Source organism: Carassius auratus, chromosome 27 (assembly GCF_003368295.1).
Source record: "Carassius auratus strain Wakin chromosome 27, ASM336829v1, whole genome shotgun sequence".
Lineage (NCBI taxonomy): Eukaryota > Metazoa > Chordata > Actinopteri > Cypriniformes > Cyprinidae > Carassius > Carassius auratus.
This window is the reverse complement of record NC_039269.1, coordinates 12463208-12488354: the sequence shown is the minus strand read 5'-3', so window position 1 is coordinate 12488354 and position 25147 is coordinate 12463208. Positions and strand designations below refer to the sequence as shown.

Below are 25147 nucleotides of genomic sequence, written 5' to 3'. Positions count from 1 at the left end.
CATGATGAAAAATAATCTTTCAAATGTTTCTGAAATAAGTCTCACCACTAAAGCTGCATAAAAAAATAAAAAAAAAAGTACAGTAGTACTTCAGCAGAAACTCATCAGAAAACATCCTAAAATGCTTATTTGGAGCTCAAGAAACATTTCTTACTATCAATGTGGAAAAAGAATTATGCTAAATATTTGATATATATATATATATATATATATATATCATTCAAGGGAAACTCCTGATGTAGACAACGATGTGCATTATTTTACTGAAGGTTATTCACGATGTTGATTGATCAGGTGACAGCTTTAAACATCCACCAGATGGCGCTGAAGGACGCAACACTTTTCACATCGCTTTCAGGCATCGCCTGTTTAGCAGGTGCATCGCTTGTCACGGCAGCTGCTTGATGCTATATATTTATATACAAAATTCAAATAAACAATCGTAAATATAACCCTTTAAGAAGCACGAATCTACACTGAGCGTCGCCTGCCATTCGTGACAGCCGTAATGTGCATTTCATTGTTGACTGAACTGCAGAGATCAAACATTTGGCCAAAGAATGGACCACTATGGATGTTTGTTTCCCTTGCGCTCAATCCTGCTCGTGTGAAACTCAAACTGCATAACAATTGGAAAAGAGCTGATACTGAAATGTTTAAAACCAGAAATACCAAAACAAAACAAGACATCGAGGCGATATAAACTGCGCCCTCCTGCGGCTAACAAGCGACCTCCGTTTGAGCCCTCCGAGTCTCCGTACTAAAGAAAACCTGCCTCCCTATGCCTTTATTCGCACACCCATCATCTCTCCTCGCCAAAAAACACAGAACGGACAGATGAAAATACACGGCAAAATATTTAGTATCATCACTGGAGTGTACGCTGCTGTCAAGGGCTCTCAACAACATGGAGATATATAATATTCCTGCGATATGGCATAATCCTTTCATCAGTGTGCATTTCTTTGCGAAAAATGAATTAATCGGCGTTGTCTGCAGAAAGAAATAACGCTATCCTTCAAGTAACTCCCTCGTTCTTTACCCATATTATGATACAACTAACTGTATTTAACACAGATGACACATTTACAGTTCTTCTGAAATAGACAGTCAGCTGAAGTGAATACAACAAAGATGATTCCCTTATAGAGGAGCTCCCTAGCTTTCAAAGGATCAAGGTAAGAAATGGCATGTTTTTGTTCATGGTTTGCAAAAAAAAAAAAAAAAATCTTTGCATGACTTCATTTGAGGGATGCTCTTTGTTGTTTTTCTGTTATATCACATGCTATCTTTATTGCCTGCCATCTTGATCAAGGCGGAGAGATATTCTACGTACTAGAGATGCTTCCTATACAGTCGCAACTCTTGGCCAGATCGCAATACCACAAAATAGGCTTTATTTCATCGACATGAAAAGATTTCAGCTCCTCCCAGCAGAGTCGAGTACATGGATGCTGCTGCTGTGTAATGGTACCCACAGCATCCATGGACAGCATCTTGCCCAGTGTCTCGAGATAGTAAGCTGACAGGACATGTGTGACTTTGTTGCCGAAGATCTATGAGCATGGAGACGAATTCAGATTAACACTTTTTATCCGTATAATCAATGCATTTCAAATGTTTTTGAAAGCATTCATGAAATGCATCTTTTAATCACATATTCTTATTAATTACAAACAATATTATAATACCTATTTATAAATTGAAAGACTGACTTAAAACATGCTTAAAACCATATTGCATGGCTATACTCTTTCTTAAGAACGACAAGGAACATTTTAAAATCTTATCTTTGGTTAATATTTTTATGAACATTTTTGAATCCATTATGTTTGCAGACTTAATGGAAAGTGTTACTGAATATTGTGTGGTACAGTGTAAGCTTTCTAGAGGTGGTTTATGAATCAAGCCTGGAAGAACTCGAAATTTGTTGAATATTTACAAAAGTTTGGCACATAATATTTCCTATTAACCTTTTGGTTAGTAAATTATCGATGAGAGCACATCATGGCACATTATGGGGTCCATTTAACGTGCAGCTGTTCTCCCTATTTATTTAATTGGTGATTGCAGTATTTCTTGTTAATTGCACTTATTGTAACAGTGCATTTTTAAATAAATATCAGTTTTGTTTATTGTAAGCTCATGCAGTATATGGCACTGAGGCACTCTTTTTCTTTTTTGATGTTTTAAGGGCTTTTAGGATTGTTTTTTTTTTTTTCACTTGTAAAACAAACCATTTTTCTTTCTTTAATATACCTTTCAGAATCCTTTACTGAGTCTGTTTCTGCCGAACAGTCCCAGTCCCTAACAATAACACACACTTGTCAGTACGCATTGACTCTTTCAATTCTGTTTAAATAGGTTTAAGTAAACTAGCATTATTTCCAATTATTCTGATTCGGCTTAAAGGCTATTCCAGTTGTTTTACACTACTGTAACAGTGTTTTGATGGTGAATCTAAATATACGCATATCACTGACAGGATGGAAAGTTAAAGTGGGAGTTTGTTGTTTCAGCTCGACTCATTTGCAGTCAGTCACTTTTGCAGTCTTATATGCGCTCCATGATCCTCTAAATGACTTTCTCTCAGCATCTGTATCTGTTCCTCTCTTTCACCCACACAATCTGCTTTTTAAGCTCTCTTTCTACAGCACAATACTCGAGAGCCCAAGGGCGGATTGTCCATTGGTCCATTTTACAGTTTGTTTTAAACAGGAGCAGCTCTGTTTGGCTAATCTACCTCCATCCACCAGAAATAAAAGACCTTTTGAGTTTGCAGCGATCCCTTTTCTTGCTTGATGGGAATGGTTTTGATTGGAAATCATGTGCAAATGTATGTTGTTTTATTGGACACTGCTAATTCATTGGTCATACAGTTGAGAAATCATTGGGCGTTGGGATTTGTTGTCATGGGAACAGTAAGACCCCGTGAAACAAAGGTGGTGTGAGTTGGACTGCTTTGTTTTGAACACCTGCTTTGTTTGATTTTTGTCTCTTCCTCAAAGTTGAAAGTAAATTTGTCTGCACTCATGAGCATAAAAATAATTAATTCTCAATGATATCAGACCAAGTATAGTTGCGTGTGGAAGTACATAATGTGTTTGTAGTTTATTTCTTAGGGGGGAGTTGCAAGAGTATTTAGGTGAATGGGGATAATCATGTCTAAGTCTATCCAGATGCCAACCTAGAGGTCCGTCCAAACGAAGGCTTCAGCTGTGGCGGTTTAATTTGTCTCTTGGCTCGGAGTAGAGTGAGCAGCTGGACTTGAGGCAGGCAAAAGCTGGGGCCACGGTCTGTGGAGCTTACAAGCTAACAGAGCTGGAGCGCAGCCACCCAAGACTTCCTTCTGCTTGTTTGTGTGCTGTGATATAGACTGTGTATAGAGACAATGCTGTCTCATAATTAGCCCTTCGGATTTACACTTACCCTTGTGATATTCTGGATTAGATACATTTCAAACCCTGAAAGGACTCGATTATGTAACTGTTTAGTGTTCATGTAAGGTAGCCGAAACTATGTGAAGCTTGAGTTAGAATATTCCACAAGTTGAGCTCCGTCGACTGCGTTTGGGATATAATATTAAAAATAATTCAGAGATTCTGTCTCATCTCACATTTTCTTATGGTTACGGTTTTTGGAGGATTTGAAAGCAGAAATGTGACGCTGCATTGTTACTGTTAAACTAAAACTAGCAAAATGATTTCTCTCTCTCTCTCTCTCTCTCTCTCTCTATATATATATATATGGAAAAACTTAGCTAAAATGGACATTTGAAAAGTTACATTTGAAACTGACAGATGCTGACATTAAAAGTTGAAATACTACTAAAATCGAAAATACATTAAAGCTAAATAGAAATATTGAAATACTAATAAAACATTTAAAAAAAAAAACATAAATACTGAAACTCAATTTTTTTTTGAATGAACACTAAAAATATGAATCAAATATAATATTGATAAATATTACAATAGTATATAAATAATGCAAACAAAAATGATGTGAAGCGCTTAGATTAATTCCTGTGTATTATTTCATCTATAAACGGATTGGCTCCAATTACCTCCATTACAAGTTCCTGGCTGTAACCCAATATTTTACTTGTTTTGTTGTTGTTTTCAAGAAAAAAGAGGCACAGATTGAACCTTTTTTTTTGTAGCAATTAACTTAGCTTGTTTTGAGCATGGAATATTTATTTACTTTTGTTCAGCTGCAATGATGAAATATTACACGGTTTTAACTGCAGTATTAATGACATATTAGTATCATATTATTTAAATTTTCCAGACCTCTCATATTCTCGCATAGTCAAGCTATTGTAGACAGGTAACACAACACAACACATGATCTTTTAAGTGATGTTTACATCACAGGAGTGAGTTGAATGTGTTTTGAAAAGTGTAGGCTACACTCGTGGTGAGATTGAAAGCGTAGCTGAGTGGGTCTTCAAGCGGAGTACCATTCAGTTTAATCTGAAATGGATGTCACGTTTGCATCCCACTGAACAGGTGCTGGCCACAGATTTCCAGCCAGAGGAGGATGGAAGCCTGCAGGCAGAAAAGCACACTTTTAATGTGGAAGGATCGTCTTAGGTTAAGGAATTTTGGGTGGATATTTTCAAGATGTGGGCTCTTAGCTGCCTCCCACTCAATATGAAGCATCTAATTAAGCTCATTTGAATCTTTAGCGATTAGTGGGTGGGGTTTTCTTCTGGGATGTTTTGCTGAGTCTGACTTTGTCACCCAATAACGAATCTTGACAGCTTTAACTAGAGTATTGCCAAAGCTGTTTGAAGCTTATGCAAAACAACTTATGCCTGTATTATCTTTCTTTTGAAAGAAAATGTATTAAGGGTTCCTCAGTGATTTTAATTTCTGTGTTTTAGTAGTACCTGTGAACGATGCTTTGTTCTGTTGTGTATTTTTTCCTCTAGCCTCTAGTGCAGTTAATATAAAAAAGACTAGAAATGTAAAGCAGGCAGTTTTTTGTTTGGAGAGTGTAGATATTTTTCCTAAGCACGCCGCCTGTCTGCCATTGGTCAGTGAAACAGAAACCCGCCCCCAAACTCACACCATTGGTTGAGAGGTGTTGACTTGATCAGATGCTCAAATTAATATATCTGTGTAACACCCAATGTTAGACTTTAGATAGAAGCAATCATTTTGAAATGAAACAAATAATAACATAATCGTAAATTGCAGAACACTTTAGGCTGTTATACAATTTTACTTGTCAATACGGAGTAATATACACAACTCATATTAGTGGCAAACTGGCAACATGCCAATAACCTTGATTAACAAAGGTCTTTATGTCCCAGATCCATATATTTCTGAAGCGAATATCAATATCTCAGTCTGATTCATTAAGATTTTATTAAGAGTCAAATTAAAAGTCGTAAAAAGTCAACCTCCTCTGTTTTTAACACCTCTCCAGATATGAACAGGATGAAACGCTCTTTACATTAATAGAAGTGTATGTGTTTTATGAAGTGGCATGCAGTGTATGTTGTTTGTAGAGGTTTAGGGATGTGTGCCAGTGTGAGGTGAGTGGTGTCATGTCCACAGGGAAGCTGGGATTCAGAATAATGAAATGATAGCCAGAGGCCAGAGGCCAGTGACTCTCAGCTCGACTCTCATCACTTCTGCCATGAGTGTTTATCAACTCTTTAGTCCTGCAAGGGTATGACATGTCATGCCACTGACCCCTCTATCTTCCCTCACATCCATGTGGCAGTGCTGGGAAGAGAGTGAGTGGATGCCATTCCCCTTTTTTGTTACTAGTTTGTGAAAGTGAACATTTTTGTTGGCCTTCCACACACACACAAAGAATAAATATAAATAGATGAATAAACATAATAAAAAATTGCAGTATATAATACAGTCTATAATTATAAATAAGACCATAGTGTGACTAATTTTATTTGTTTATAGTGTGACATGCCAAATATGTGTATCATATTATACTCCTGGTGTAATGTCACACCGTATTATATTGCATGCTGTTGGAACAGTCTGTAGCCTAATTGAAATCAACTACCATTCTTGTAGCATGTCCACTTTCATAGAGCAACAATGCTATGTTTCAACACAGAGAGGGTAGAACCATGTCTTTATGTTTATTTCGAAAATCTCAATAGAAATGTATGAACCTTTAGGGGAATATCAGTATCAGATAAAAATCCTAAAGCTTTCTGAGCGTCCATAGACAGCAACACAACTACTAAACGTTCAAGGCTCAGAAAGATAGTGAGGACATTGTTACAAAAGTCTTAGGTCTTGGGTCTAGTCTTAGCTCTACAATATGTCCTGTGGGTTTGGAACAATATGAAGGGAACAATTTGGAACAATTATTTTTGGGTGAACTAACCTTTTAAAATTCAGATGGAATACTTTTTTGTGTATTATTCTCAAATATGCATAAAAATGTGTTGAACATACAAATGGTAAATTATATATATCTTTATAAAATGATCTGCCAATATCTGGCAGCTATAGGATTTGGAGCAAAGCAATAGAGATTTTCAGGAGAAACAACTATAATGCAATTAGTTATATTCACTCTTCACTAGTTCATACATGCCTTCAAGTGTGATAGGTTTCACACTCTTTGGTGTGAGATATTGCTTGGCTTGTTGCTGGGCTCAGAGTAAATTTCAGACTCTAAAAAAGTGTGTATGCTAGTGTTAAGAGGAAATGAGTGACTGCCATTCCTTACAAATATATATTGTTTGAATATTCACACATTTATGGTGTAAATGTCAATTCATTTGTAGAATTTATAGCTAATTGACAATGGATGTTTGACGGGGTGCCAGTAAATACTGTTTTCAGTATACTCAACTTTCTATTAAAAATTTGTTTAATTTTGTTTGTAGGGAATTTACTCGTGAACTTTGCACATAGCAGTTATTGTATGAAATTAGCTGTTTTTTTTGTTTTGTTTTTTGTGACAGTCCATAAATGTTTTCTGTTATTAAGTCACTGGGTTTTGAGCTCAAATTTCAGTCTGTGAAGAAACGATCTGTCTTGACGGAGTCATCTACTCAAGTCTAAATCAATTTACAAATAATGCCACTCAAGTTAAACTTAACCCACAGTTCTCGTATCGACATCCCCAATAAATATCATTTTGTGTGGTGGCAGTTCTCCTAATGTAAGATCATTTCAAAATGATTGTAAAAGCCAAAATGTGCAATGATTGTATTTCTCTATTTTCAGATAAAATATGCTCATATAACCCTACTTATTTCTTTGGATTTATAATTTGCGTAGTTTTCCAGAAGTAAAGCATTGGAGAAATCCCTTTTCAGTCATTTTGCCCTTGATACGGAGCTGATGATTTACACTGATCATAGTGCAGCTGACAGTCGCAGTCCCTCACACATGTATGATGAAGTTTCCTGTCTGTTGAGTGTCTCACTTGGTGCTGCCACCCTATTAAACATGCTCTTGCTTTTAAACATCAAAGTCAGGGCCTGATTGGCATCTAATTAATTTCTCTTAGGAGGAGCTGGATGAGTCGAATCCCCTCATGTCAAGTCTTAGCATGTTGTTTGAAAATGAGCCTGATAAGAGAACGGGAGTTTTTCCATCATGAGGATGAAAAGAGCTCCGAGGTGAATTGTGTTTTCATCTACTGTATTTTGAATAAGAGCAGGAGGGTGGCTATAGGGCTTTTTAATCTTGGAGAGAGACCAAGATGGAAAATGCTTCCAGTAAATAAAGTCACAGCTTGTTGGGTTGGGCCCAGTTTATTATTATTTTATTTTATATTTTTTGCATTGTTAAAACACTAAAAAAAATTTGTTTGAAAGTTTTTGATTGTAAATAGGTTGGTCTTCAATTAAGAAACCATTACTGTATCTTAGGTTGAGTTTAAAAAGGAAATGGTTGAAAAATATTCAGTTCAGTTTTTCACTTTAATAATTTTTTTTTTTTTGTATTAAAATTGTCTACAAGCAGTCTTGGAGTCTAATGTTTTAGCTTTCCTTTCACAGTTTGTTTATAAAAGGTTATTAAAATTAGGAAACTAGTTTGCACTTTCTCTAAGAAAATAAATAAATTTGAATTGACATCACCTCCAGCATTTCGGAGACCAATTACATTTTTTACAAAAAATACATTTGGTTTTGATGAAAATTAGAAGCAACAGAGGAGCACATGAGGATCAGAAAAGTAACTGTACTTTTTTTATTTCATTGGATATTTGTTATTATTTTAGAATTAATTCAGTTTTTATAGATTTAAAACCGAACTGACTGCTAGCTAACTTGTTCAAGGCCTATTTCTCCAAAATTCCAAGACGTGTGACCTTTCAAAGAGTTCCCAATTCAAGAAAATCACCCAAATGCATTATGGCACATTAGTGTTAATCAAATATAGCTCTCAATACAATCTGTTGTCTGACCAGAACCAGAATCTCTGGTTCCCGAGCCATTAAATCTCAAATTTTTGCCTCCATCTAGCTAGGCAGTTTGTAAACAGATGACTGATGAGTCTTTTGTGTACCGCAGCCATTAATGTCTTTTTGAATTATGAAGAAACTGGAGAGGCTGCCCACCTAAATCTTCCAGGACTCTGCAGATTGTCCATTTTAATGTCACAATCACGCATGGAAGTTAAAACTGTGTGTGAAAGAGAGCACGAGAGAGTGATTAATACATTGTTGGGAAGTGCTTTATGCTGTGGGAGATGGCTGGATCTGTCATTTCCTGATGCAGATGTGCTTTTTGAAGCACAAGAAAACCCTCCCACTCCACCAGATGTTGCTTTATTGAGTCACTCATGCTGTGCTTCACCTGTTTCTTTTCCCATTCTAGCTGTTGCTTTGTCGCTTTGTCTTCAGGAAGGACACGGTACAATTGCCACAAATTATTTTCCTTCGAATCATGAATAACAGCCTTGAATGACTATTCAGTGTTTAATTGGTGGCCTTCAAGCTGTCCTTCTGCTCCCATAAAACTGTTTATGAAAACTAGACTATGGTGCAAAATGACACACTCAAACGTTTGGGGTTGGTTTTCTATTTTAATACATTTAAATATATATGAAACTACTCTATACACTACTCCAGTCAGTGTCATATGATCGTTCAGAAGTCATTCTAATATGCTGCTTTGCTGCTTGAGAAACATTGCTTGTTATTATCCAGTTTTGGTGATTAATACTTTTGTGTACACCGTGACTTTTCAGGATTCTTTGATGAATAGAATGTGTTAAAATAACATTTATTTGAAATAGAAATCTTTAATTATGCCGTAATGTCCTTGTTGTCACTTTTGATTTAATGCATCTTTACCAAATAAGTATATATATATATATATATATATATATATATATATATATATATATATATATATATATATATATATATATTTGCCATTATATCATAATGTAGTAAAATAATAAAAATATGCTCCGTGAAATATTTTGACTGTCATTTAAGCATAGATCGTTATAATATAGCTCAGCAAACTTGCTAAATAACACTGTAAGTTCAATTTAAAATAAATGTTTTATACCCATGTACTGCAAAAACTACAAAATCTCTTCTTTTTGCTGTTTAGTTTACATTTGATTATTTAGTGAATGTTATGTTGAAGGCCAACATGAATAATGCAAACCAAGAAAGTGCCCCTGTTCGGTTTGTTGGTTATAAAAAATTAAGCATATAGAAGTTGTTGCCAGTTTATTTGATGGATTCCTTTGTGTCGATGTAAAACCTTGCTTTTTTTCCCCCCATTAGTTTATGACATAGGTGGGATGTAAAATATTCATTAGCCTCTATTTCTGGCTAATTCTGTTATGGGTCAGCCTGAGCAGCTTGAGTTTGTGCTATAGTATCAGTATTTTAGTTTATTAAGTTTGTGTAATGTGGGAAAGTATGTGATTCAGGGGTTTGGCTTATTATTGATCCTGACTTTATTGAGACCAAATTGCTAACTTCTGGAGTGTTCAAAAATATAACCTCATTAACATTGGCTTTGAGAACCAGTGCATGCATAGTAAGTCCCTCTTTGAGAGCATGAATAATATTACAGTGAAGTGGATATACTAAATTAATGAGCACAGTCCTGTGGAAATTATTTTAGGGTATCTGGAAGTGTTCTATTAACTGAGGAATTGATTAGATAGCATTTGAAAAGAGTAGCTGGTTTGATATCGCCTTATTAATTAATTTTTTTGTCATTCTATATTGCTTTTTTTCCCAAAATGACAGTTGAAATTTATTTATAAAGTGCTTTGATAAAAAGCTTTGTACTGTCTGATGGCTAAGAAGTGACACTAAGGAAATGATGTGTGGTAAGAACTTCGGAGAAAGTCTTTTTGCTCAAAATTTTTGCCACAGGGGTCTTCTTCTTCTACAAGGCCTTGGAGCTGTGATGAATATTTTAGGAGCCTTTGTATTGGGACTTCGGCATACAATATATTCTTTGAGAAAAACTTCTAGCTCATAGAAGAGAGTAAAGTTTAAGAAGGAACTGATGACAGCAAAAGCAAAGGCAAGGAGTTTGCAAATGCGATTTTGAGAGAAGACCATATTTCAGTGGAGTAACAACTTAGAGTGACCTCCGTCTTATTGGGTTAGTGTTATATTGATGTCCTATATTAAGGACCATTACTGTGCTGAAACATCCACCCACAGCTCCAGCTCCAGAAAAAGATACACACTGCAGGATTTGCAGCCTCCATTGGTTTTCCATGGCAGTCAACCTGAATAATCACAGGAAATGTGATAATTAGAGGGAACCATGAGTGAGGCTGAGAGACTGATTTCAGGCCAACAATAACTGAATGATGTACTGATGGGAGTGTGCAACCACTGGACACTTTCTGTTCCATAAGGCCACGGGAGATGAAAAGACACAAATGCACAGAATTACGACCTAGGTGGCTCTTTTTAAGTGTAAATTCTATATATATAGTAATGATGCTGAAAATTCAGCTTTGCCATATAAATAAATACAAATTTTTAATATATCAAAGCAGCAAACAGTTCTTTTCAATTGTAATAATATTTCACAATAGTACTGTTTTTACTATATTTTTTTTATCAAATAATTACAACCTTGGTACACAAGAGACAAAACATTGCCTACCCTAAACTTTTGAACGGTGTCTAGGAATGTATTTGTATTACTCACCTGCAAGAAATGGACATTTTGTAGATTTGTGACAGGATGTGTAACAGTAAATAATTAATGATGTTAGATGTTGGAATCTATAGATATAGTGGCAACTTGTTCTTTATCGAGCCCTGTCACCTTTAGAATGGAGCTAAACAAACCCTGGTTACCATAGTTATCCATTCATTTTTTATGAGGAAAACAAAAAGAAATGAGTGGGCATTTGCAGAAAGGCTGAATATGCCTGAAAGTGGTTCAGTATATATTTTTTAAAATATAATGAATACACTACATTTTAAAAGTGGATGGTATTAAACGAGTAGTTCACCCAAAAATGAAAATTATGTGATTAATTACTCGCCCTCCTGTCGTTCCAAACCTGTAAGACCTTCATACAACTTCAGAAGACAAATGAATATATTTTTAAAGAAATCTGAGACCATTCTGATGCAGCATAGACACCACCGCGGCTGACAGAGAAGAGAAAAAATAGTTGAATAAAATCGTACATTTTGTTTTCTTTCCGTACAAAAAGTATTCTTGTAACCACTAATGTCACATGGACGATTTTAAAAGTTAGAGTGTTTCCAGCATGTTTATTATTATATAAAAATTTGGCATGCATCAAACAATAATCGACAGTCATGATTTTTGTCATAATTGTGCAGTCCTAAGTTTAAGCCTCATATACACGCTGACAATCTGGGGAAGTCATGGCCTAATGGATAGAGAGTCGGACTAGTAACCCAAATGTTGTGGGTTCGAGGCTCGACCGGCATGGATTGTAGGTGGGGGGAGTGAATGTACATTGCTCTCTCCCACTTTTAATACCATGAATGAAGTGCACTTGAGCAAGGCACCAAATCCCCAACTGCTCCCCGGGCGCCAAAGCAAAAAATGGCTGAACACTGCTCTGTGTGTGTGTTCACAGTGTGTGTGTGCACTAATTTAGAGTATGGGTTACCATACTTGGTTACGTCACTTTGTTTAAAATCTAAAAAACATTAGCAGTCCAGAAGTAGGCTCTTCATCTATTTCAATGAAGTACAGGAATTCAGATGCTTCTTTACAGTCTCTCTCTTTGCTGTTGTTGTCTCCCTTCTCTCTCTTGACTCCTTGCACCTCATTTCTCTTTTTGTGACATACCCCCCACCCCCACACACACACACTTCGGTCATCTCTTATTCTTATTTAGTATCTTACCTCTTCTCCCACCTCTCGGTAGCAGTATTTTTGGCTTGTTCCTGTGTCTGTGACTGCCGGTGTGATTCATTATGGGGGTTGGTGAGTGTTGAGTGATTTCCTAAAGGAGCTCAAACTAGGCTGAGCCGTGTGAATTGTGTCAGACAGTGTATTTTTCTCCCTGGTGCTGATGATGGGTATTGCAGAGGAGGCACACGTTACGGTGGGCAGTGGACGAGAGTGCAGGCCAGGTGTAGTTACAGGCCCAGTCTCTGCAGGTGTTGTGAAATTCCAATATCCTATACTTCCTCCTCCACACGGTCAGCCTGTGAGTTAGCGCTTACAAGCTGCCGAACTGCCGCCAGGGAGCTTTCAACAGCTGGCCATGTGTGAAATCAAGAGGCTTTCCCATCCAGTTTCATCCAGCGATCACGCCAGGAGAGAGTGAAAGGGAGAAATTAGCCGCAGGTCTCTGACTTCAGGCTGTAGTCTGTTGATTCGTAAACTTCCTTGCCTTTGGCCTCTTACACTTAGGGTTGATTGGAAAATCCTGTCAACATTTTAATTGGGCACAGCAAGACTTGGATAGCTATTAAGTGTTTTCTAGTTTATCCCAATTAAACCTGGAGAAAGCCGGAGTTATATTATTGCTGTGTAAATTACATCGTCTTGAATAGGTTTTTCTTACATTCATTTTTTCTTCACATGGTTAATGGGGCTTTGAAAGTAACTTCAGACTTTCTTTATCAATATTATGCAGAACAATGATGTGAAAAAGACATTTTATGGTAAAGATCATCTTCAGAGTTAATTGTATTATTTTTTAAATGCGAATGAATAATAATTGCCGTACAAAGCAAAGTCTTATTCTATAATTAAAGTGTGGCATAACCCTAGTGTCAGTCAAACTTGCATAATGTACTCACGAATGCTATTGTTCGTTTGAGAAGTTGATTTATGATTAAAACCGGTGTTTCACAGCTGGTGGGTCTCTTCCAGCTGTGAACAGCAAGAAAAAGAAATTCATGCGAATAATGAAATGCAGCTAACTATATAGCAACATATCACTAAAATAGCAAAATCAATCTGTTTTCCAAAATGTTTATTGACAAATAATCTGTTAATATTAGTGTTTGACCAAATACATTTGTGTTCAAAACTTCGAAAGTTTAGCGTTAGAGAAATGTTGTCTATTTTTAAAATATAATGTATCACTGTTTTACAGTTATTAAAGTCTAAATAATTCTGCTCATTTTGTGTTGAAAATAGCTTTTTTTTTTTTTTTTTTACTTTTGATAAACATAAAGCATCCTAGCAAAATAAACAATAAATAAATACAAATAAAAATGTATATTAATAAAAAATATAATTAATAAAGAAAAAAAACTTTTGAACAGTAGTGTAGCATGTTGCATTATAGAATCTGGGTGCTAAGCACATCCAGGATTTCTAAGTTATGCAAATGCTATAAATGAATTAGGCTATGTTACATTTAATAAGCGCACAAATTATTATCACATCTACTTTGCCGTTTTAGCACAGTTGTAGGGAAGCTGCTCTGACATTGTATTAACATAATTAGTGTTTGATTAAACATTAATTAATCGTCTGCTGCAATAGAGAGCATTTACACCTAACAATACACAATGCTTTAGTTTAAAGCTTTTTCTGCATTTGGAATTCTGCTTTGTCTTTATGCCTGATGAGCATCTGAAATTTGATCTCACCAGTGAAATCAAAAATGCACAGGAGTCTAATATAACTCCCCTCCTTTTTGTTTCCGTAGGTGATATTAGTAAATTGCAGTCCGGGAGGTTTCAGCGGTGTGGAGAGGTGACGTTGACCGGATGTGTGTAGCGGAGCGTGCCGTGTGGCTTTGACCATGAGCCGGCTGATGTTGGGCCGGACCCTGGAGCGGATCTGCAAGGCTGTGCTGTTGCTCTGCCTGGTGCACTTCCTCATCATGATGATCCTCTACTTCGATGTCTACAGCCAGCGCTTCGACATCTTCAGCCGTTTCAACAACGGCCGTGGAGCGAACAGCTCACGAGGACCACACCACTACTACTATAATTTCTCCAGCGGAAGGCCCAACACTACCTTTGCAAGCTACCTGGCTACAGCTGACCATCTTCTGCCCAGCACCAAGCCAGAGGTCAACCACACACCGCCGACCCCTAAGCCATTACCACCATGTCCGGAAGCACCTCCTGGCCTGGGTAAGTTGTTGTGGGCTGCACATTGACTCTAAATAGAATCAAAATTGTGACAAAATTTTGGCTATTAAACTACACACTACAACTCAAAATTTTGCCATATGTTTTCTACCAAAGTGAGGATATAATTGAACCACCCACATATACAGTATTGTTCAAAATAATAGCAGTACAATGTGACTAACCAGAATAATCAAGGTTTTTCGTATATTTTTTTATTGCTACGTGGCAAACAAGTTACCAGTAGGTTCAGTAGATTCTCAGAAAACAAATGAGACCCAGCATTCATGATATGCACGCTCTTAAGGCTGTGCAATTGGGCAATTAGTTGAATTAGTTGAAAGGGGTGTGTTCAAAAAAATAGCAGTGTGGCATTCAATCACTGAGGTCATCAATTTTGTGAAGAAACAGGTGTGAATCAGGTGGCCCCTATTTAAGGATGAAGCCAACACTTGTTGAACATGCATTTGAAAGCTGAGGAAAATGGGTCGTTCAAGACATTGTTCAGAAGAACAGCGTACTTTGATTAAAAAGTTGATTAGAGAGGGGAAAACCTAAAAAGAGGTGCAAAAAATGATAGGCTGTTCAGCTAAAATGATCTCCAATGCCTTAAAATGGAGAGCAAAACCAGAGAGACGTGGAAGAAAACGGAAGACAACCATCAAAATTGATAGAAGAATAACCAGAATGGCAAAGGCTCAGCCAATGATCACCTCCAGGATGATCAAAGACAGTCTGGAGTTACCTGTAAGTACTGTGACAGTTAGAAGACGTCTGTGTGAAGCTAATCTATTTTCAAGAATCCCCCGCAAAGTCCCTCTGTTAAAAAAAAGGCATGTGCAGAAGAGGTTACAATTTGCCAAAGAACACATCAACTGGCCTAAAGAGAAATGGAGGAACATTTTGTGGACTGATGAGAGTAAAATTGTTCTTTTTGGGTCCAAGGGCCACAGGCAGTTTGTGAGACGACCCCCAAACTCTGAATTCAAGCCACAGTACACAGTGAAGACAGTGAAGCATGGAGGTGCAAGCATCATGATATGGGCATGTTTCTCCTACTATGGTGTTGGGCCTATTTATCGCATACCAGGGATCATGGATCAGTTTGCATATGTTAAAATACTTGAAGAGGTCATGTTGCCCTATGCTGAAGAGGACATGCCCTTGAAATGGTTGTTTCAACAAGACAATGACCCAAAACACACTAGTAAACGGGCAAAGTCTTGGTTCCAAACCAACAAAATTAATGTTATGGAGTGGCCAGCCCAATCTCCAGACCTTAATCCAATTGAGAACTTGTGGGGTGATATCAAAAATGCTGTTTCTGAAGCAAAACCAAGAAATGTGAATGAATTGTGGAATGTTGTTAAAGAATCATGGAGTGGAATAACAGCTGAGAGGTGCCACAAGTTGGTTGACTCCATGCCACACAGATGTCAAGCAGTTTTAAAAAACTGTGGTCATACAACTAAATATTAGTTTAGTGATTCACAGGATTGCTAAATCCCAGAAAAAAAAAAAATGTTTGTACAAAATAGTTTTGAGTTTGTACAGTCAAAGGTAGACACTGCTATTTTTTTGAACACACCCCTTTCAACTAATTGCCCAATTGCACAGCCTTAAGAGCGTGCATATCATGAATGCTGGGTCTTGTTTGTTTTCTGACAATCTACTGAACCTACTGGTAACTTGTTTGCCACGTAGCAATAAAAAATATTCTAAAAACCTTGATTATTCTGGTTAGTCACATTGTACTGCTATTATTTTGAACAATACTGTATGTGAAAGTGAAAAAATTGTCAAAATATTATAATAAAAACTTAATAAATATTTGATAGTTAGTGTCATAATAATAATATTAGTAAGAATAATGAGAATGTCTCTTTATAAAATAAGAAAAAAAAAAATATTTTCATATCAATTGAAACTCTGCTGTAGATTCCTTAGGCCTTATAGCTCTGATTGTGATTTGAAAAAAATAAAATAAATAGAGATATTGGAATTTTGCATATATCCTTATGTTTCGAAAACAACAACAATTCTCTCCAGTGCAGAGATTATAAAAAAATAAATATATTACACACTAATGAATAAATCTTTATACAGGGTATACAGTTATTTAGCCTTATTTACAAGCGGCATGTTTGTGATTTTTATTCATGTAAGCTATAGCTTCTGACTTTTAACAAAACTTACTTATGATTTTATGACATTAATCACTGCCTTATTTATGCAATTTTACTATTTTACTATTATTGTGTCTTGCATAGACATATGCTCAGCCCTTTTGAGGACTTATAAGACACCATCAATTTACTAAACAAAAAAACAGTTGCCAAACAGTTGGTACAATTTACAGAAATGAATACACATTTATCTGAATAAATAAGTCTGCCGTTTGCTCCAGGTTTTAAAGACAAAAGTAACTAACTTATACGCATTGAAATTAAACAAACATTTCATCTTATCATCATCCGTGCTCCAGAACAATTCAGGATTTTGAGCAAACATCTCATTAAACACAGGAATTCTGAATTCATCATATAAAGTACAACACAACAGAAAATGACTTTCACTTTCACTGTACGCAGCTGAGCAATAAGAGATCTTTGATTTCTAGTTAAATTGCTCCAACATAAAATTAAGTCTTAAACTGCTCTTTTATCTGAATATAGATCCGTAGCTTTGGTTTTGCCACTATGCCATTCTGCCAGTTTTCTTAAAATATTGTCTTTAATTTTATTTAGATTTTGTTAACGCTGTATGTTAATCATTATGAAACATATATCTTCATTTGTGTCTGTTTTTATAAATAAACCATGGATTTGAGTTTTAAACAAATACATTCTCATCTGAAATATTTTTAAAACTACATTTCATGACATAATAACAGTAATATTTGTAAAAAAGGATGTAGATATATGGTGGTTGAAATACAATGCTGAATGAACTCAACCAATCAGCATGTTCAGTTCCCAAGTCTCACCCCCGAAAGTTCCGGCCCTTTGAAAAAGTACTAATTTGCAACAGAGAAAATTTATAGGAGGCATGCCACTTCCTCAATCCTCAATACAACTATATAAGGAAAACCCGTAACGGCAAAGATGGCGGTTGTATACACGTCATGCCCCTCCCTCTGGAAAGCCAATCATCTGCTTTTAACAGCCAAGACGGGAAACATTCATGTGTAGGAAAAGTATAACATGTGGGGAAGAAGACATTTTAAACCTTATTTTGGGGCAAAGTCATCAACATTTTCCAGCGATATTTAGTATATTTTACTGATGTTTCCATACATGTAGTTTTTATGTCCCAGTGACCAGTGATAGTGCAGTTCTGACTCTATGCCCATTCATTTAGATAGGAGCCTGGTCTTGTTAGTCTGAAATAGCTGTCCGTAGGCGTCACCAAGATGGCGGCTGAATGGCACGACTTGCCTAAAAGGACTTTGCTTGCAAGCAGGGACTTTCTGAGGGGCAAATTTTTACCCGGTACTTTATTTAGATCCTGGTTCCTGGCCCAAAGTCCCTAGTTCCTGGGGAAAGTTCCTTCAGTGGAAACTTGTGGAGATTTGGACAAGAACCTCTTGGCAGGGTTCTAGATCAGGCTTCCTTGTTAGAACTTCTTAAGTAAGAACAAAATCCCTTAATTACTACAGTGATTGAGCATTCAGTTGTGCAAAGAAAAAATTATAATATGAATAATATGACACAGTAACACATGGAAGGCACTCAAACCTCAAAACTCTCAATTAGTGGTCTGAACAGTTGAAATCTAGCAAGCAGAAGTTCACTGGTGTGTTATAAGAGATGTGGGCAGGACCCCAGCCACTGTTCCCCATCTCAGAGCCATAATGGATTCTCTGCAGACTCCAATTACTGTAAAAGCCGTTGTCTCGCTCTGTTTTCTGAACTGACTGGAGAGTTAAAATGGATTTAACATCAGCATGTACTTCAGCGCACTTATATTTCATCTGCCGATCCGCTTTATTACCAGTCTCTTACGCAGTGCGTGACGTGTTCAGAGAAAATGACCTGTGTGCATGACTAACAGGACTGTACCAATTTACTGTCTCATTACTGTGTCAATCTATCCTTGTTCACTTAAAAATATATATATGGAGAAAGGTACAGAACTACCTTATGGCACGTCTTCCTAAGTATGATTATTATGCAACAGGAAGTCAGAGCCCTGTGCGTTAGGCGAAATACCTCTTCCAGAGTAATATACCTCATCTGCATGAAAAAAAAAAAAACCTCTCATTAATTACAATGTCATTGCACTGCATTTTCTAGCTCATAATAGGGCAAACCTTCATAATGAATGTGCAGCAGCGCTATTTGATATGCCTGCAAGCAGCGGGCCTTTGCCACCCATATCCTTCTAATGAGTTTAAAGCAGAACTCTGGAGGGAGTTGAGCTGTGTCATATGACTCGTCTAGGCTGCTCAGGGGTCTCTCTTCCTTCGTTTTTATACATTTCCATGCCTACCATCTGGAGCAATGACAGAAACCCAAGATGGCCATCTCAAAACTTGTTATTTTTACACTCAGGGAGAATTTGATCGATGTCTTTGGGGGATCTTCGTGAAATCCGATTTTGCCTCATCCGTGAGGCAGTGTAGAATCTGTCATTGACTGAAACTTTGACAGGAAGTGTTCAAATGAAAACGCTCTGCTGTTTCCACAGCTTTTTTGCGCCCCTTTTCCTGTCCTCTAGCTGCTGGAAGTACAAAGGACCCTCTGTCGACCACCGTTTTCAAAGAAATCCATTGTTTTCAGACGCTTCAGCTGTTAAAGTGTGGAACAGGCTGTTTACGAGACCATCCCAGCCTCTGGAGTTGAAAGCCACATTTTAGTTTGTCATTGGCAATGCTGCTTAGTCTTCAGTATGCCTCTGTAATGCAAATTTGATGTTTGCTGTCAAGCCAAGACAAGTGCGTCTACATAAACGCTTGCTCTTTGGCGATTAGAAAACTGTAAACGTTTTGAAAAATCGCCTTGATTGAGATGGCATTAAGCCGTTATTAGCCCAAAGAGATTTTGCAAATGAACATTGATTGGATTTGGTGCACCCTTTCCATCATCCTGTTTACAAGAGCTGACCTGTTAATGTTAGTTTCGAGAGACTCTAATGTAATTGAGGCGTGTAAGAAGCAGACTTTTCCTGAAAGATTTTCTATGCTGGTCCCAGGTGCGTGTAGAACACGGATCTTATTGTGGCAGAGGCCTGCGGGGAAAACCCAAGATCTGTGGTAGATTGCATCCCAGCTGGCAGGTGTGGTTTGTGGCTGGTGATGACTCACTGGTGCTGTCTTCCTGGAGGGGAGCTGTGTCAGCATGGCAGCCACCACATTAACGGCAGGAGGCTTTCCGCGTTATAATCACTCACGTGCAATTAAATCATTAAAAATAGCCAACAACATGGTATTACCGCAAATAAAAGCCGTCGTCTGTATGCATGTACAAATAATTAACTGCACTTGAAGCTTTCATAAAAATAAAAATTAAACCGTATATGGCATCATCACGAAGACAAACTATATGTTTATATGTGAAATTCTAGAGTCGTATGGCGTCACGTGGGTATGTAATGACGTGCCATTAAACGATCTTTGTACTGTGACATGTAAAGATCTTTGTTCTGTGACATGTAAAAAGGGAACATGAAAATAATATTCTAAAAGCAACTCATGCAAACACTTTAATCATAATATTGTCTTATTTAGGCCATGAGTCCTTCCTTCTTCTCTTTAAAAAAAGAATCTCCATCCACAACACAAACGCATGCTATGATGCGCTATCAAGAACATGCCAAGCCAACAGGTGACGATATAATCTCAGTTTAAAAAGTTTGGAGTAAGTCGAGTAAAAGTTTCCAGTAGGCAGAGATAACAGTGCTGTATTCGATATCACAAGCCAAAAACACTGGTTTCGCTGTCTACACGATAACACTGCAACCGGAGTTTTTGAAAATCTTCACCCTGGCAGGAGTTTTCAAAGATGTTCGGTTCCGGTGAGCTGGCACTGCATTTGCATGTGCAGAATGCATAGAAAAAGCAGCGGTTTTAAAAATAGCCACGTTCCTGTGGACAGGGCGTAAGAATAAGGTAAATAATTAGATTACTGATGTCCAGGTAAATGTAGTCAGTGTTAATTTAAGACCCGACAAACTCCACAGACACCAATTCAAATAGACAGACCAAACAAGGATAATTAATAAGTCACAGCTGAACCTAATGATGAAATCAAATCAATAATCATGACAACGGGAAAAGATCATCAAAATAAGTGCACCTGCCAAAGTGAATAGTTCAGTCAGTATCTCATTTAAGCGAATAGAGCTGATGTGTTGGGATGCTGTAGCCTGTGGCATTCTGTCCCTCACTGTACTCGAATGAAACACGGCCTGGCTCCTCTTCTCTCTGTTGAATCAGTTGCTTGCTAGTTGTGTTGTCAGAAGGCCACGTGTTAATATTTTAAAATAAAGTAATACCAGACATATGTATGTCAATAACTTTAAAAGTGCTTAGAAAGCAAATTGTTTGACATAGAGACAATATACATTTTACTATTTTGTGAAGTTCGGGAATAGTATCAGGGAGACACAGCTGCAGCTTAATTTTCTGTGCTTTGTTAGTAGTTAGTAGTTAATTTTTATATTTGTATTTTTTGGCAAGCAGACTATTTTCTTTCACCAGGGCATGCAGTATTTCTCTTGGTGTTTCAAGCTGCACTGCTTCTGCACCAGTTGTTATAAATATTTCAGTAAGGGCAACCTCAGTCGAGAATCAGTCATGTGTGTAAGATGTGTATATGAAGAGTTCAGATGCAAAAGCCTCTAAATGCCATCTGAAATTTTCATCTGAAATTAGGAATTTTTTCAGGCTCCTATATTTATGTTCAGTTATTTCACTTTAATAGCCTGGAAAAGGACCTGCACATTGCCATTACAGTAAAATGACTCAACCTAAGCATAGGCGCTTGATAAAAATCCTTATTTTAGATGAAAATTTCAGATGGCATTTAGAGGTTTTTGCATCTGAACTCTTCATATAGACAAATGTATAAAATTATCTTTTTACAGGTACCTTTAAGCAGTATTTGAATTGCTGTCCCACAGTTACCCCATTCAAGATCTTTAAAAATCCACATGTATTAAATTATAAAATGAGTTCTGAGGTTTTTTTAAGGTGATGCTGTAAGATTTATTGGAACACTACGGCTAAACCTTCTTTTAAAGAATCTCGGTTCGGTGACTCGGTCCCTTATGGTTAGTCCTCTAACCACCCTCCTGGCATTTGATCGGTCTCTTTTAATTGAAGTTCATATTCAGATCTCCCTAATGAAAAAATGTCTAGAAAAAGACTTGCTATGAAGTAGTTAAACATCAGCATTTTCCTCTCTAACTTTGCAGCAGTTGTATAATCTTATAGAAAATTCAATATATAACTTTGACTGAGAAGCAAAATTGTAATAATCTTATGAAGTTGAAGTTTCCATCTACTCTCTATTTTACAAGATAGAGTTCTTTAAAGCTTTAGCAAGGACACAATGCGCTTTTATTCATCCATTTCAGCCTTGTTTTAAGATGCTTCTTGGGATCTCTCTCATGAATTATTTATGACCATTCTTTGGGCTTTTACTGGATTTCTTATGCCCTAGTTATAGTTAAACAGCTTTTTTAGTGTTTTTCTAATACTTTCTTGTCTTTGCACGGGCACCCCAGGGTCTGTAGGGTTCTCTGCTTGAGCAGAAGGTATAAATAGCTCTTTGGCATCACCCTGCCGGGGCCAGGTTCCGCCCCTCACCTTCCCTGAATCGCCTGCCTGCTTCCGCCAAAACGCTCTCTGAATATTTCGTTTAAGTGTAAGGACACTTAATGTTCCTTGTCTTACAAGAAGAATACCTTCATATATTACTTCTTAATGGCACATTTTTATCCGCAGTTGTGCAGTGGCCTTTATGTATGTGCATTTAAAACAGGCAAAATTGTACAAGGTGGCATTTTTGCAGCTTTGATATGCAAGAGTGAAATATTCAGTGGTATTTTGTCCACTGATTTCATCTCTTGATTCATCACTGTTGACTGCACATTCATCACAGAATAGGATTCGCTCATATGATCACATCTTATATGTCTCATCAAAAGCTAATTGCTTTCAGCAAGATTGTGTTTTCTCAGATATTTAAGTGACTATTTTTTCTCATGCATTTGAAGTGGAGGAAATTGAAATGGAAAAACATTGATAATTCAGCCACAATTTGCATGATCAGCCTAATTGTATTCTAGAGTCCTCAAAGAGACACAAAACGGTTAAGGTGGAGAAAAGCAAGACATAAATCTATTTTAAGGCGAAAGATTTGATGTAATGAGATGCGTAATTTTCTTATGTGATGCAACAGCTTCTCAACACTTAACCACAAAGTGCTCTGGATAGGGAAACCTGTGTTTAAATGTTTTGTATACTCAGTGTTGTTTTAGTATTATATATTTAACTAATAATATTTTGAATTCACTTTTATTTTTGTATTTGCAGTTTTTAAGTTTTGAGTTTTCAAATTTTTTGAAGTTTAAGTTTTTAATCTAATATTTAGATTTTATTTCAGCTTAATTTCAGTTGCTGATTTTTTAATGATTTGGAATATTTTTAGTTTTAGTTAACAATAACAATGCCGCTCTATGGCATGTTTTTCAGACACATTTTTTGTTCTGATTAACTGCTGGCCTGTTTGGACGCTCAGTGAATCCTCAAAATATGATAGTTAATGGGGCAGCTGTATTAAGATTGTCACATCGGTTCAGTGTCTGAGAAGAAGATTGTAGACACAGAATCAATGAATGCCAAATGTGAACTCAAGGAGCTAAGGCGGCAAGCGCTATGGCAGGCAGAGAAAATTGCATCCATCCCCGCCATAACACCCGGGAAGCCATTAAGATGTTGGTCCCTAAACTAGACGAGCAGCAAGCTTTCCCAAATGATAAATGACAAAACAGAGGACTAATATTGTCATCTGTAAGAGGATTACAAAATTGTTGGTTTCATTTATTTCTTTATTTTTTGCTGTGATCGCTGTGATGGAAAGCTTTGCACAGAGAGTGTGACTGTCTGGAGATATATATTTATTATAGGATGGATACGTGACTAAATTTAAAATGTAGATGTAGATGTAGATGCAATGGTTTCATTTCACTCCTCATAAACCCCTCTCAATAAAGCTGTTTATAATATGAAACCTCAGAAATGGAGAACTGAATGTCATCGTTATTAGTTATTTTTTTATTTGTTTCCAACTGGTTTAATTAGACAGTTTTTTTAGTAGTATGTCAGTTTCTGTTGATTTATTCAGAAGCGTTTGCTTATTTATTAACACTGTTTATTCATGCATTATGTTTCATGCAAGTTTTCCTGGGATTATGTAAGGAAAGCCAGCTCTGGGAGATCAGGGGTATGTCCTAAAAGAGATCAAAGGATTTGATGCACACATATTGGATTAGGCCAAGCCCTGTTAATACAATAAGATTAAACTGATGGCTATTATTGCACTAACAGGATAAGTGACCTCTCATCCTGTCTGGTTTAACCAGTGGACACAGGTTAGATCAATACAAGGTCTCGCAGCAGCCTGTCGCTAATGTCACGTTCATGCCAACTGGAGAGACTCCAGTTCTCTTTTCAAAACGTTTGAAGCTCTGAGAATATGATGATGAATCTCATTGGCATCAAGCTTTTGGCAGAAGTACCTTATTGACTTATATTTATTTATTTTTGAACACAGATTGAAATTTGACTGAATTCGTAGATTTGGTAGATATCCAAATCTGAAAAAAAAAAAAAAAAAAGTTTTCTATTCGGTGTTCCAGCAAGTAAAAAAAGCAAACAACAGTGGTATAAACTTATACATTTTGGGACTCGTACAATTTTTTGTCCTTGAGTGGCCCAGCCAGAGCCTGAGCTTGAACCCGATCAAATATTTCTGGAGAAACCCAATATGCATCTGCCCTCATCGAACCTGGTAGAGCTTGAGAAGTGAACAGGTGAGGAGAATAATGGCAGATAATTGGAATGCTTTTTGCATCAAACAAAAAAGACCTGAGACTGTAAAGGTGCTTCAGCTTAATATTTAGTTAAGGGTATGAATACTTATTAAATTTACTTATTTTAGTTTTTATTTATGTATATACAATTGCAATCAAAAATTTTACCCTTGACCTGCAAGAAATTATTCTTTGGAAAACAACATTTTATGAAATCAATTTAACAAAAGCATCAGTAAAGTATTAGAGAAAGTTTGTTAATACACTTTTGAGTGATTCTGAGAATGAAACATTGATGAATCATGATGAAATTCAAATTGGCTCTAAGCATTCATGTTCAAAATGATTCAATTCCCTTTGTGCAGAATATTTTATTCTTTAAAATCACCAATGAATGCTGTATGTAAGTGTTTAAGCTTCTGTCACCTTTCTGTCAAAATGGCCTGATACTTCAAAGTATCCATGATGTCCTTCATACAGTCATGACTTCCACTTCCTGCTACAGTAAAGAAACCCCAACAGGACTGATCCACCTCCAAGTTTGTTAATGGATATGGTGTTCTTCTGCTCATGAGCTTTG

General features: G+C 36.7%; 1 protein-coding gene across 1 annotated transcript in view; it reads left to right on the top strand.

The window, feature by feature from the left end:
- The first annotated feature begins 231 nt into the window (after window positions 1-231).
- LOC113045530 (beta-1,4-galactosyltransferase 2-like) overlaps window positions 232-25147 on the top strand; it is a 75237-nt gene continuing 50321 nt past the window's right edge. The window contains exons 1-2 of the mRNA XM_026205943.1: window positions 232-1178; window positions 14100-14532. Coding sequence (XP_026061728.1) covers window positions 14196-14532 — 337 coding nt within the window. The 5' untranslated portion in view covers window positions 232-1178; window positions 14100-14195. The remainder of the gene's footprint in view (window positions 1179-14099; window positions 14533-25147) is intronic.